General features: G+C 40.5%; 1 protein-coding gene across 2 annotated transcripts; it reads left to right on the top strand.

Annotated features, from left to right (window-relative positions):
- Positions 1-3,909: 3,909 nt before the first annotated feature.
- Positions 3,910-12,721, top strand: LOC139456388 (uncharacterized). Of its 2 annotated transcripts, none has more exons than XM_071238069.1 (4): positions 3,910-4,128; positions 6,328-7,354; positions 7,930-7,982; positions 8,786-12,721. In XM_071238069.1, exons 2-4 carry the CDS (start codon positions 6,340-6,342, stop codon positions 8,939-8,941), a joined length of 1,224 nt encoding a protein of 407 aa, XP_071094170.1. In that variant the 5' UTR covers positions 3,910-4,128; positions 6,328-6,339; the 3' UTR covers positions 8,942-12,721. The 2 variants fall into 2 exon arrangements, with proteins under 2 accessions (XP_071094170.1, XP_071094169.1); XM_071238068.1 differs by lacking the exon at positions 3,910-4,128 and adding an exon at positions 4,167-4,235.
- The last annotated feature ends 572 nt before the right edge of the window (positions 12,722-13,293 follow it).

Consider the following 13,293-nt stretch of genomic DNA (forward strand, 5'->3'; position numbering starts at 1 on the left):
AGCCCATTTCTGGTGTCCCCCGCCGTGATATTGCTGCGTAAAACCATACTCACTCACTCACTGAATGAGTGAGTGTGTGAATTGGGGTTTAACACCGCTTTTAACGGTGTGCCAGTTAAGCTTCATGTGGGAGGAAGCCGGAAGTGATGCAGGTTTCTAACGTTTACAACTTTGATGAAACCCACGAGCACAGGTGGTGCTGACAAATCAAGGAACATAATCCGGTCGAATCCATAATCCTATTCCACCATGATGAAACCCACGAGCACAAGTGGTGCTGACAAATCAAGGAACATAATCCGGTCGAATCCACAATCCTATTCCACCATGATGAAACCCACGAGCACAGGTGGTGCTGACAAACCAAGAACCATAATCTGGTCGAATCCACAATCCTATTCCACCATGATGACACCCTCGGAATTCCAGAACACGGAGGCCATGAGCATCAGCTTTGTCACCCATGCGTGAACTTGGAAATGTCCTTCTCTGTAAAACGTTTCTTAGGCCTTGAATGTTGTAACCCTGATCAAACAATTTATGAACAAGAGACGTATGACACTTTTAAAATTTTGGTAGAAAGAGCACGGGTATGGTGCTGACACATCTAGAAACATAATCGGGGGGAACAGGGATTCGAACCCACGATCAAAGGTTTCTGGCGTATGCAAGTTACGCAACTCTGCACAGCAAATTGCGGCGCCTTACGCGACTGAGCCACCCGTGCCCCTATGTTGCCTCCCTTCCAGGTTGCGGTTTTGGAGCTTAGGACACTAAGCGGAGCAACTCCATGTGACGGAGGCTTGGCAACAACGCGTTTCTGGGCGACCGCCAGGGTAGTCCTGGACGGACGGTATTGTGAAGATCTAGTGTGTACTTCTGGACTGTGACATAAAGCCGTTAACGCAAACTGTTTATGAATTGATCAGTGGAAGGCAGGATGACACCGGGTCTTCAGTCCACGCGAGTCCGAGTTAAGTTGGGTTAAAATGCAATACTAGTAGAGCTTTTTATGATTTCCAAGGAAGTGGAATCATAGTATCAAGATATCGCAGACAGACAGACAATAGTTTATTAACGTCTCACTTCTGTACATACATAAAACAGCTCTGTACAACTTGACATAGATAGAATGTACAGAACCATTCTATAGAATTATGAGAGACAAATTATCACAGAATTTATACATAAATGATATAAAGATGATATAGTAAAAAGTTATCCATATAAAAGATCTTTTCTACGATTAAGAATTAAAAAGCAGGCTTTGGCAAGTATAAAACACACACTGGAGTCACTGAAAATTAAACAAAATTTGTCGATATCAGGTATATCTAAAACATTATAAGATTTAGCAATACATTCATTAAAAAGAGTTGCCCTGATATCGTCATATAATACGCAGTGAAACAAAACATGGACCTCGTCTTCTACGCTGTTATTACAGTGAAAACATTGTTGACAGGTACACCTTCGTACCGACCGGTTTCCACTCGAATAGGAGCCACGCCACATCTAAACTTGGCTAGTTTCTGGCCATCTTATTTGAAACCTAGTATTCTGTCCCATATACTTGTTTGTAACATCGAGATATTCTCAATTTATTAAGCCCACTTCGCCCCTCTTCCTTTCTTAACATATCACTCCAACGGGTAACATATTCATTCATACACCATTGTTCCACCTGTGTACAAACAGAAAATTTATCAATAAAACCTGTAGCGTTTAATAGATGTCCTAAATCCATATTAGTTAACTTCTTTCTTACCCTACCATTCCAATTTTTACAACCATTTACAGCGTATCTATCAGCCCAGTTAAACACGTGTTTGTTTAACCTACTAGACATATTCTTAAGGTGACACCATTGTCTTGCTACACTTTTCCACTGTCTGACAACAGGCGGTATCCATCCGATGTCCCCATTTATAGCGACGTTAGGGGCGTATTTGCCGGGTCCCAAATAAAATATAATGGCTCTATGGTGTACAGCATTTATTGTTGACACATCATAATTACCCCAGATAGCCGCCCCGTAGTCAAGAACAGACCACACCATACTATCGTACAGTTTGAAATAGGTTTGGAAATGAATACCGCCTATTGTCTTAACTTTGGATATCAACAGGCCCAAAGCCCTATTAGCAGACTTCGCTGCTGCACGTGCCATTGCAGTAAAATCTAAGTGGTCTGTGAACAGTAGACCAAGATAATTATACTTAGCAGCAATGTCTAAAATCATATTTCCGACATTAAAAACAGGCTTCGTCTGTATGACAGACGGGTTTACAAAATGGAAATTTTTAGACTTTTCCTTATTGATCTCTATCTTATTTGTGCAACACCAAGTATGTAAAACATCTAACAGTCGACTGAGATCAGCTTCATTCTCAGCTAGCAATGCTAAATCATCTGCATATGCTAATGCAGCAATATTAAAATTGTCTACAGTTACACAAATATTAAGACTGTTGAGAGTATATAATAAATCATTTATGAACAAGTTAAAAAGCAAACTAAACGTAGCCGCTTGACATTCCGTGTCACGGTATCCGGTCTGATGGCAAAGCTGTGTCACGTCGCCATCCTCCTTCAGCAACACTTCAGTGCGTGTAGAGCGATGCATCCGACGACTTATCTTGTACCGGGAAGTGCAATCTCACAGAGGCATCTTTTAACAACGCTTCATCAGTCAAACGGTTCACGCCACTAAATTCGAAATGATTATCTATCAACGACGTCAACTGTTTTCTTAATTGTTTTCATGTCCCGTGTTATTGCTCATGTTGGAATATATGTAGAGTATTTGCAGGAACTGATACTATTATTTATCTCACCTTACATTAAAATACCAGCTTCTCTATGGTTTTAGGAGTGGGTAATTACTTTCCATGTAGCCGCTCATGAAGCCCGCTGAGAAATTAAACGGGACACACTATAGGTAACTTGCTTATCTCGTATAAGTATCGTTTAGCAGAAACGAACCGATATTTATCCGGAGTTATTCAGTTTGCGTCGTCTGCTAGCTGTCAAAAAGGCTGAATCAAAGCGTTTTACCCGGTGAAACTTCGGACATATAGTCTGTGTGAATGAATGTCGGTGAGATAAATTCGTCGCAACAGATCCCTCGAGGCATCACGGCTTGGGGTACATAGGCTCACACACTGGGTACATCACACCATATACCTTCGAGATCCGTTGTCAACTTAAAATGCATATCTAAATTTATATGTTGGTGTTTATGATTATATGTATGTGTTTGGATGTGTTTGTCTTTTATGTGCGTTTCTGCGTTAGTCTTTTGTATGCATGTACGTGAAGCTCACGGGCACGGGCGTAGTTCTGAATGACAAAACATTTAAACGGGGCAGTCCTGGGATTCGAACCCACGGTCAAGGGATTTTGTCCACCTGTACCTCTACATATTTCCGACTAAAATACCGTTATGTCGGTCGGTCTACAGGAATGTCGCGATACGTCTGCATGTAACTGTAACACTGTAACCTCGTTAATCTGAACAGTACAGTTCGCAGTGAAATAGTTTGGATAAATATATTTCCGGATTCATCAATGATGGATGCGTCGTAATGTTGCTTCAGATATGGTGATCTTCTGGATACAATTATTAAAGACGAAAATGTACATGGCATTGCTTTTGCAATTGTAATATAATGAAAACATCAAAAAATGTATAAATTAAGTTATCAAAAATCTCTTGCAACTGAAAATGAAACCCCTTTAAAATTATAATTTCATTCATTTCGCTATGTCATACCCGGTGCTGTATGAGTTGTAGCCGCCCTATATAAAATCAGCGTGTAATAAATCACAACTTTGCAGTGAGTAGGACATATAAATAGACCACACCTTCACCCTCGAACTTGCACCCTTGAACCCAGGAGACATGTACATAGCAGAGGACTACAGCGACACCACTGCCTAGGCTTACAATGGCTAAACACATCTATCTTTGAAGCAGTCCTTCAACTGACCGCGTGAGTCAGTAAATTTGAAACAGTGTGACAGTTACCAGCCGGGAAATCGGGAGTAGGATTCATACCGGGGAGTGTTTTCCTACCCCCACTTTCCAGCTGACCTACTTGGCGCCGTGTATCTGGGACGAGTGAGGTAAGAAATAGCATTGTTGTTAAACTGTTCGTCACTATACTGGCTGGGATCGTTTGAATTACCAGGCATTGGGGTTAAATATGCCCAAGGATAGCGTTCAACGACAGGTAAGTTTTCAAGTGTACTTGTATAACCATTCATTTTGACAAGACCCCCATTTTAGCAGTATGTCTAACGTGGGAACAATTACGTGATTTTTTAATGTCTCGATTACTTAGCAGACCGAATCCTACAGCAGATGTTTACTTAAGTGTCAACTAGAGGCCGTGGAAGGAAAGACGCTGTGACACATGACTACGGTATTCTGTCTATGCATGTCACCATGTTCCTGGTAAGACCAGTGTTCCCTTGTACTCCAGAAATAGCTGACACACAAGTTTTTGACGCTAGGTATTAAACTGATAACAACGTTGAAAGTTAGAGTGACATAACGGAAGCATACTGTACACTGTGCGTTGCGGCCGCTGCAACGACAATTGGGGAAATAACAATAGTTGTAGGAGCGGTCTACCTAACCCGTCCATATATTTGCATAATTAGCTCCTTATTTACAATTTATCAATGAATCAATGTTATGATAACTGGTAATACGTTTGATCTGTCGCAGTGAGAGACAAAGAGTCTGGGTGGTTACAGAGAAGAGATGCCGGTGTGATAAGACTGCATGTGTCTGGATGTTCAAACACTCGCTGAACCGACATTACATGATTACATGTTAGCCCCGGCAAAAGGCTTAGATGGTGTCATCAAAAGAACCTTCAATCCCAAACTGACGTGCTATTACGTATTTATGGCCAAAATTCATTCCAGCTTGCTTAAATGCTATCATTGTTAAATCGTTCGTATTCCGACATACATGTAGACACGTTTAGTTTGTTTTACGACGCAATGTTCTAGCTATAATGTATGATAATGGTACGCATCGGTGTGGATATGTGTATTAAATTAAAAAACCCTAAAAATCTGTAATTTAATAAAACAAACATGCTTCTTCATTGACAATTGATCGTTATGAAGCGCTTGTTCAAATTGTAGACACAGTTTTGACCTGTTGACCGGTTTATTTGTACCCCGAAACACATTCCTCTGCTACACTCCTTTTGTGTAACACGATATGGCGGAAATATTGCCGATGTGACTTTTAATCTCACTACTCACTCCTTTTGAGTAAACCCATCTATAGACCAAGTAACATCATAACTATTAGAGTAATGCTTATAATAATACATGTGCTGTACTTATTTAATATTTCAAATTCAGGGCAAGTTGAAGTGTTATTATTGTATTCAAGACATCCATAATTTTTCAATTTTTCAAATTCAAGTCAATTCGAAGTGTTATTATTGTATTCAAGACATCCGGCTCATGGACAACAATGATTAATACATACACGCGTCTCGTTTTGACATACGTAGATATAGAAAGGCCCACAATGTATACATAAATACACAAATATACAGCCTTTCTCGTATTTGTAATCAAATATAAATATAAACTATGTGAGGACAATCGAGACAAAATTAGAGTCGTTAGGGAGCTAAATGGCGGTGTAGAGCTCGAAGTGATGTAGGATAGAGACGGTTACTACGTTTACAGCAGTCTGTGAAAAACCCATGAGCACATATATGGCTACCGACAAACTATAGATCATAATCAGGGCAAATCTGCATTCGAACTATACTCAGATCCTGTCATGACTAAAGGGACTCAACTCTGCACGTCAAATTGCGACTCAATATGCCACAATATCACACGTGTATTCTTGTTGGAATGTTTTTCCTATTCACATGCGTACACAAGACATGATTGTTATTTATGCAACTGTCCAATATTTAAGTCCTATATATATCCAAGAAAAGGGTTAAGCACCCCCTGCAATTTTTTACAGAGAGGGTCGTACGAGCGTTGGCAGTGAAACCCTGATAACATAACCTTTGAAAAAACAAATACATACCAATCATACGCCATTTTTGCGCCTCTCATAACTTTCTTCGTGTCATGTTCACAGATAATGCTTCAACCGTGCAAAACAGTGACGGTAAATACCCACAAAATTGCGGTGAACGGAAACTGCATTTGAAACATGCATGGGTGGCATACGGCACGTGCATGTCGTGCTGCGATGTGATGTCACAGTTGCCATTGTGCTCTCCTATCATTTCAACGGAACGCCATTCTAGATGTCTCTTTTTCTTTCAGGTTCAATCAACAATGGATCGCAACCCGTGTGTTATGTGTGAACTGGCGTCAACGGTTGACATAATGCCAGTAGGGAAATCTCTGAACAAATTCGGCTTACTGTCCAAGGAAATATATCACGACTTGCAGAAGTCGTCAGTGAATGAGGGAATAAAGTGGAGAGGACTCTTACATTCTCTCAACTTCCAGGAAAATGAATTAGCCAGAATTACCCTTGTTGAACTTGTTCGAATAGATAACCCAAACATTGCAGATGAGCTGGAAAAACCGGATTTCCGACGTCAGATCGGTTGTGTTTGCGGGCAGAGGACCAGTGGTCCTCGTTTGAAGAGATCCAACAGTCTCCCCCATATGAGAGACACGTCCGGCACCCAAGGCTTGCAAGCGTTTACCTTCGAGGGGTTCAATTTAGGAGCGTTTAACAACAGCTTTCCTCAATTTGGTGAAAACCAGGATGAGAACAATTACAAGTATATGTCCCTCCAAGTACCTAAATCCCCTGATATCACACCGAGTCCTCGTCGAAGGTCAAGGTCTCTTGAGATTCTCAGACCGTTTATTCCCTTGGAGCGAGAAACATTTATGCCGATGGACAATTCCGAATCAGATTTAGATGATGAAATTGATTTTCTATTTGCTGGTATAACCGACACATCCCTTGGTTCGGAGGACGTAGCTGATTTATCAAATGAAGGCATTACAAAAGAAAATAAAGATGACACTTCAAGAACACAGAAAGACGATTCTACGCTTAAACGAAATATGGAATTTGACGAGAATTTCTTTCCCATGTCCTCTTGGGTGGGTAGCACATCTTCTGCAGATACTGTAGAACATGTGTCTCTCAGTGAACAAAGGGACTCAGTGTTTCTGGAGGATGATGGACACACTCACGATACCTACGCCTCTTGTTCCGATGGTGCTACAACTTTGGAAGACAGGGATTCAAGCTCCATCAATGGAGAAACCAGTACCAAGCAGACAATATCTGAACGCTTACCTGCCCGGGAACAACTTGGCGACCGAGGTATGTCTATGTGTTATCAATCTGCAGTAGAATACTCTGAAACCCTAAATTCAGAACTGAATAAGTTACAGCTTCATCTGTTTGAATAAATGGATGGTTTTTTCCACCGTAGTAAGCAATACCAAAGCTGTATACCGGTGGCATGGTGATGGTCGAATCGGGATCAGGTAAACGAGTGGTTTGTGATATGAGATCGTACAAATCGTCTACAAACTGACATTGACGAGCTCATCGTTTGTCCAATATCAGAGGATGTTCTCACCGGATGATTTACATAGTATAATCAGATTCGTACTACGGACTCTGCTTTTAGCAGAGATTTCTTATGATTATTTACGCTTTTATTCACATGCATGTTGTTCGCGCCAGACTGGCCGTCATCTTATAGTAACTGTCTATGTCTTAAGCATTTCTCTAATTTTATCAACACATTAAATGAAAAGACAAAAATGCATTTTGATATATATGAGAACATTTCTCATATGTTGCATTTAGCAACCTTGACGTTTAAGAGTGTATTCTACACAACATATATATGTGTTTGAACTAGCTGACGATGTTATCCTATGTTACAGATGCTGAACAGCCTGGGTTGGTCCCGACAACGCATAGAACTCTACATTCCCAGGTATTTTAACATTTAATGTTTAAATAGGAAAAGCAACTGTGATCATGACTTTTGAATAACTGAAAACCAATGCCGACTAGATTATATAAACTAAATCGGTTTGATTACCGGGGTTTCCTGGGCTATTGGAGCAATAATGAGAATCACAGTTTAAGTTTCTTTCCCTTCAAACTGTCGCACTGCGTAATGAGATTTCACTAGGAGGTGCAACTTCACTAGTGTACAAAATACCTAGGGAGTATGCGATTTCAAATACAAATTTGTTTAAAATAATTCTTGAGAAAGCTAATGAGGATTTGTTTAGTCAAATTTATCAGGAGTTAATTCAAAGAACGTGTTTTATATTGCTAACAACAGCAATACTATAAGGAAGCACACTTACACAGCCACTTTCCTCCACTGGTAAACAAGGTCATGTTCAGCTGACAACAGACTGTCCGTGTATATCGTAATCGTCTCGTTTCAAAGACTAAATTATCCAACTTGGAAACAATATGACACCGAGGGGTTAAACGTTTCATATTCTACCGGTTGTTGTACGAATCGCAATTTGATGCAGTCTCACTGATTACATTATTAACGATGCTTGAAGAACTCTTCTTAATCAATGTTTCTAGTCTCACTGATTACCAATATTCTTTTGGTTTCAACGAATCGGACATGTTAACAAATATCGAGTGCACATATTTAACTTTCATATCTAATTGTTTAAATAAAGCTTACATGCTTATCATAAACCTAACAGTTCTCATCCATATGTTCTCTTATAGTTTGTTATGCGCCTACATGCATTATGATTTCAGAGACGTCAGGTGCCCCCTGCCGACGCATCCTGGGCATTACATGTGACAATAGCGCTGTTCCTCCTACCACTCGGACTCTGTCTGCTGCCGAAAGATCTTCTATTCAGTATTGTAGCACTGGTAGCTTTACAAATATACACAGACAGGAACAGGTAGAACATGTCCCTTCAGATGTTTATTGAAATTATCCATTGTTTGTAAAGATTAAAACGTCAGTCCCTTACGGTGGCTGAAACATGCTTAGCCTAAAAGACGAAGGCTGCATAGTCGAGATTGAACAGTTGCATGCATTAAGTTAAAATCGTCCCAGGCTTATGATGCACACAGGGACCACCGACCACTAGACCACTAGACCTCTGTTTTTTCTCCAACTGAAAGGGCTGACTCCGTGGATAAAGACCTAGTGTCAACTGTAGCGACTGATGCTCCTTCCTTTACCATTGTTAAGAGGTGGGCAGCGGGTTTGAAGCGGGGGAGAGAGCCTCGAAGGTGATCCAAATGAGGAAGTCCTGGATCTGTCACCACTGAGGAAAATGTTGATAAAGTACATGATATGATAATGAATGATCGAATGAGAACAAATGTTTAAGCATGCTGGATTCCAAGACTCCTTTTTCCTGATCAGACACGAGCCAGGTTCATCTTCTCTCGTGAGAACTTACGTCATTGTGAGGTAGACCCTGCTGATTCTGTTGAGCGATGTGTAACCATTGATCACCACCATCAGCCAGAGACTAAACAACAGTCAAAGCAATGGACCAGGCTAGCGTATCTTCCTCCGAATAAGGGCATATGTTCCTTCATCTGACAACGAGATGGCTTCGGTTTTCTCGGATTCCTAAGGAATCCTTCTGGTGGACTACCTCCCGAAATGTCAGACCATTAATGGACAGTATTATGCTAATCTACTTAGGCAACTATGTGAGAATACCAAGGCTAAACGTCGTGGAAAAACCCACCTGTGCACAAATCTGTTGTTACCATGGCTGCAATGCCGTCAGATTTCCACCTTTTCTCAAAGTTTAAGAAAGAACTGTCTTATGCAATTGACGATGGCGTCATTTTCGCTGTGGATGACTTTTTACACCTCAAGGAGGACACCTCCGACACCAGTGGGATCCAGGGACTCCATCAACACAATCCATCAAAGACTCAGGACAGTTCAGCTATCCCTCCCTTAAAGTGAAAACATTCTAAATACGTTAGTACGTTCATGTGTTTTGTTATATATTTTGATATGAAATATTTATCCGTTATTGAACTCAAACAGGCATGCACTCACTGTAAGTGTGCGATTTATGTTATTGTTTAAAACGTAAGAATATTTTTTCGTTTCATTGATAAAAAGCATCAAGTCACAAATCTATAGGGTCTACGTCCGTTATGTCGACCTTGGGGAGTTTTGCGACGAACAATTAACGATATGAATAATTAATTAGGAAACTTCGAAATAAACATTAATTGTGATATATGAGTAGATAAAAAGATTGGTAAAATTCGCTTGTTCAAATAATTTTGTGAAACAAGAGTTCGAAATGACTCACACATGTAACTGGTCTGGGAGCCTTTATTGTGCCCAGCAAATATATCCAGTCAATCATACAGGGAACGTACACCAGGAAACCTTGTTAATCCGGAACTTTGCTTAACCAGGTAAACAGACATCCGCACTGACGATTAATTATGTAACACCCCCCCCCCCCCCCTCTCGTGTGTCAAATAGGGGCACAGTAAAGGCCTCTCACATTTAACCGGTCTGTATTCTGTAAACCACCTTCTTCTGTGAACCTGCCATGCCAATGTTGTTATGTTTTGCAAACATTTTATGCAGTATTCTAACATTCCTCGATGTATTTAACTCGCACCGTGAATGATCGTTTGTTACTTTATAGATACACGCCAGAATATATTTACCGACAACTTGTCGAACACTTCAACTAACCGGGTATATTAAAACTGCACACCCCAGTAAACACCATCATTATCACCGCTTGTGTAGCAGGCAGTCACTGTTAGCCTGCTTTGTAGGGGTGAAACTTGTTGACTGGGATACAGGTCACGTTAATCTGTGGAATGTGTCACCCGGTTCGTACAAACTAGTCCAACTGTCACGCACGAACAATCGCATATACTTATATCATTGTATAAAATTATCCTGACTCGAAACGGAAATAATTTTCACGTAATGAGCTCCACGATAGGCACTGATAATAACATGCCATTGAAGAAGACTAAAATGAGCGAAATGATGTTTTCATGTGTATATATGTAATTCATGTTTTGCACCAACGGTTTATGTGTAGACACAATACAGACACAATACAGGCACAACAGAGACACACTCACACATATGAAAGACACACATGCACACACACACACACACACAGAGACAAGCACATACATTCACTAACAAGCACAGAGGCTAAGACACTGCGCATGCGCGCGCACACACAGACAGAGATACAAGCATGCATTTATTTGATAGACACAAACAGGCACACACTGACACACACACATACACTAACACACACACACACGCACGCACGCACGCGCGCGCGCACACACACACACGCATATGCAGGCACAACACAAGTACGACAACATTTTTATATCGTTGTTTTATTATTAATTGCAAGAAGATGAACTGTACTCGTTATGATTATAATGTCATGCCTGTGTATCACCAATGACCGTGTTACATAAACTGTGTTGCCTAAAGGGGGACTTTACTCCAGGCTCCGGTGCCGGCGTGAGACAAGATCTAGACGTTGTTTCTATGTAATTCTGTAATTCGTCACGGTTAGATTGATACACATCACGGTGGAGAGACCTTTACCACAAGGTATACACATGTACGTCCACTAGGGGAGAGACCTTTACCACAAGGTATACACATGTACGTCCACTAGGGGAGAGACCTTTACCACAAGGTATACACATGTACGTCCACTAGTGGAGGGACCTTTACCACAAGGTATACACATGTACGTCCACTAGGGGAGAGACTTCACAACAAGGTATGCACATGTACGTCCACTAGTGGAGGGACCTTTACCACAAGGTATGCACATGTACGTCCACTAGGGGAGGGACCTTTACCACAAGGTATACACATGTACGTCCACTAGTGGAGGGACCTTTACCACAAGGTATACAAATGTACGTCCACTAGTGGAGGAACCTTTACCACAAGGTATACAAATGTACGTCCACTAGTGGAGGGACCTTTACCACAAGGTATACACATGTACGTCCACTAGTGGAGGGACCTTTACCACAAGGTATACAAATGTACGTCCACTAGTGGAGGAACCTTTACCACAAGGTATACACATGTACGTCCAATAGGGGAGAGACCTCTACAACTAGGTATGCACATGTATACACAGGTAAACGCAGATATTTTTAACATTAAATCTATGAGCCAAAATATTTTTTTCTAAAAGATACCACATTGCAACAGTTTAATTTTTGTGGCTGACAATATCTTTTCAATTGAGAAAATGTGAACATAATTATATTTATCGAGAATTTTCGATGACAATTTATGTTGAAAATGTGTGACCAAAACGCAAGTCTTACTACTCGCTTAAGTATATGTATTGTGATATGAATGACCAAGTCGTGATATAATGTATTTAGGCAGAGATTGATACTGTGATTTAGTTGTTTGTGACATGTGATAATTATCGATATTCCTGTTTACCTTCAAGCAATTTGTGGGAGGTTTTGTTGTTTTATTTTAGGAAAGCGGAACAAAGATTTCCGTGTTTGTACAGATGTACAGTATGTATCATTTCGTTAATATTTCGAGACAAAAGAATACATATTGTATGGAATTGATGTAATATCCCATATGTGTCAATAGTTGATGTGAGAGAGAGGGAGAGAGAGAGAGAGAGAGTGTGTGTGTGTGTGTGTGTGTGTGAGAGAGAGAGAGAGTGTGTGTGTGAGAGAGAGAGAGAGTGTGTGTGTGTGAGAGAGAGTGTGTGTGTGTGTGTGTGTGAGAGAGAGTGTGTGTGTGAGAGAGAGACAGTGTGTGTGTGAGAGAGAGAGAGTGTGTGTGTGTGAGAGAGAGAGAGTGTGTGCGTGTGTGAGAGAGAGAGAGAGAGAGAGAGTGTGTGTGTGTGAGAGAGAGGGAGAGAGTGTGTGTGTGTTAAAGATATCCTGGAATCACACTGCTTCCTCGAAATAATTAATTTCTCAACAAGAAAGTGTGTTCGTGAAATACATGTACAATAAAACTGGGCATATTGTGTGTTAACATTTACCAATTACACATAGTCCATGTACAAACACAAGGTTAACAAGCACGATTTCATTTGATGAATTACACCACACATGCGTTACACTATCTGTAAATGCAGAAATGGTGTTTTTCATCTGTTTCAAGAGTTTTGTTAAAAGTTCATTTTCTATATTTTGGTAATGGTTTAAGTTTCATTTATTTTTAAAAAACAAAGTTTTTCTTAGTTAAATATTAGGTCCGCTTAAAGTCATCTTCATTT

Source organism: Haliotis cracherodii, unplaced genomic scaffold (assembly GCF_022045235.1).
Source record: "Haliotis cracherodii isolate W230 unplaced genomic scaffold, xgHalCrac1.p SCAF_11, whole genome shotgun sequence".
NCBI lineage: Eukaryota > Metazoa > Mollusca > Gastropoda > Lepetellida > Haliotidae > Haliotis > Haliotis cracherodii.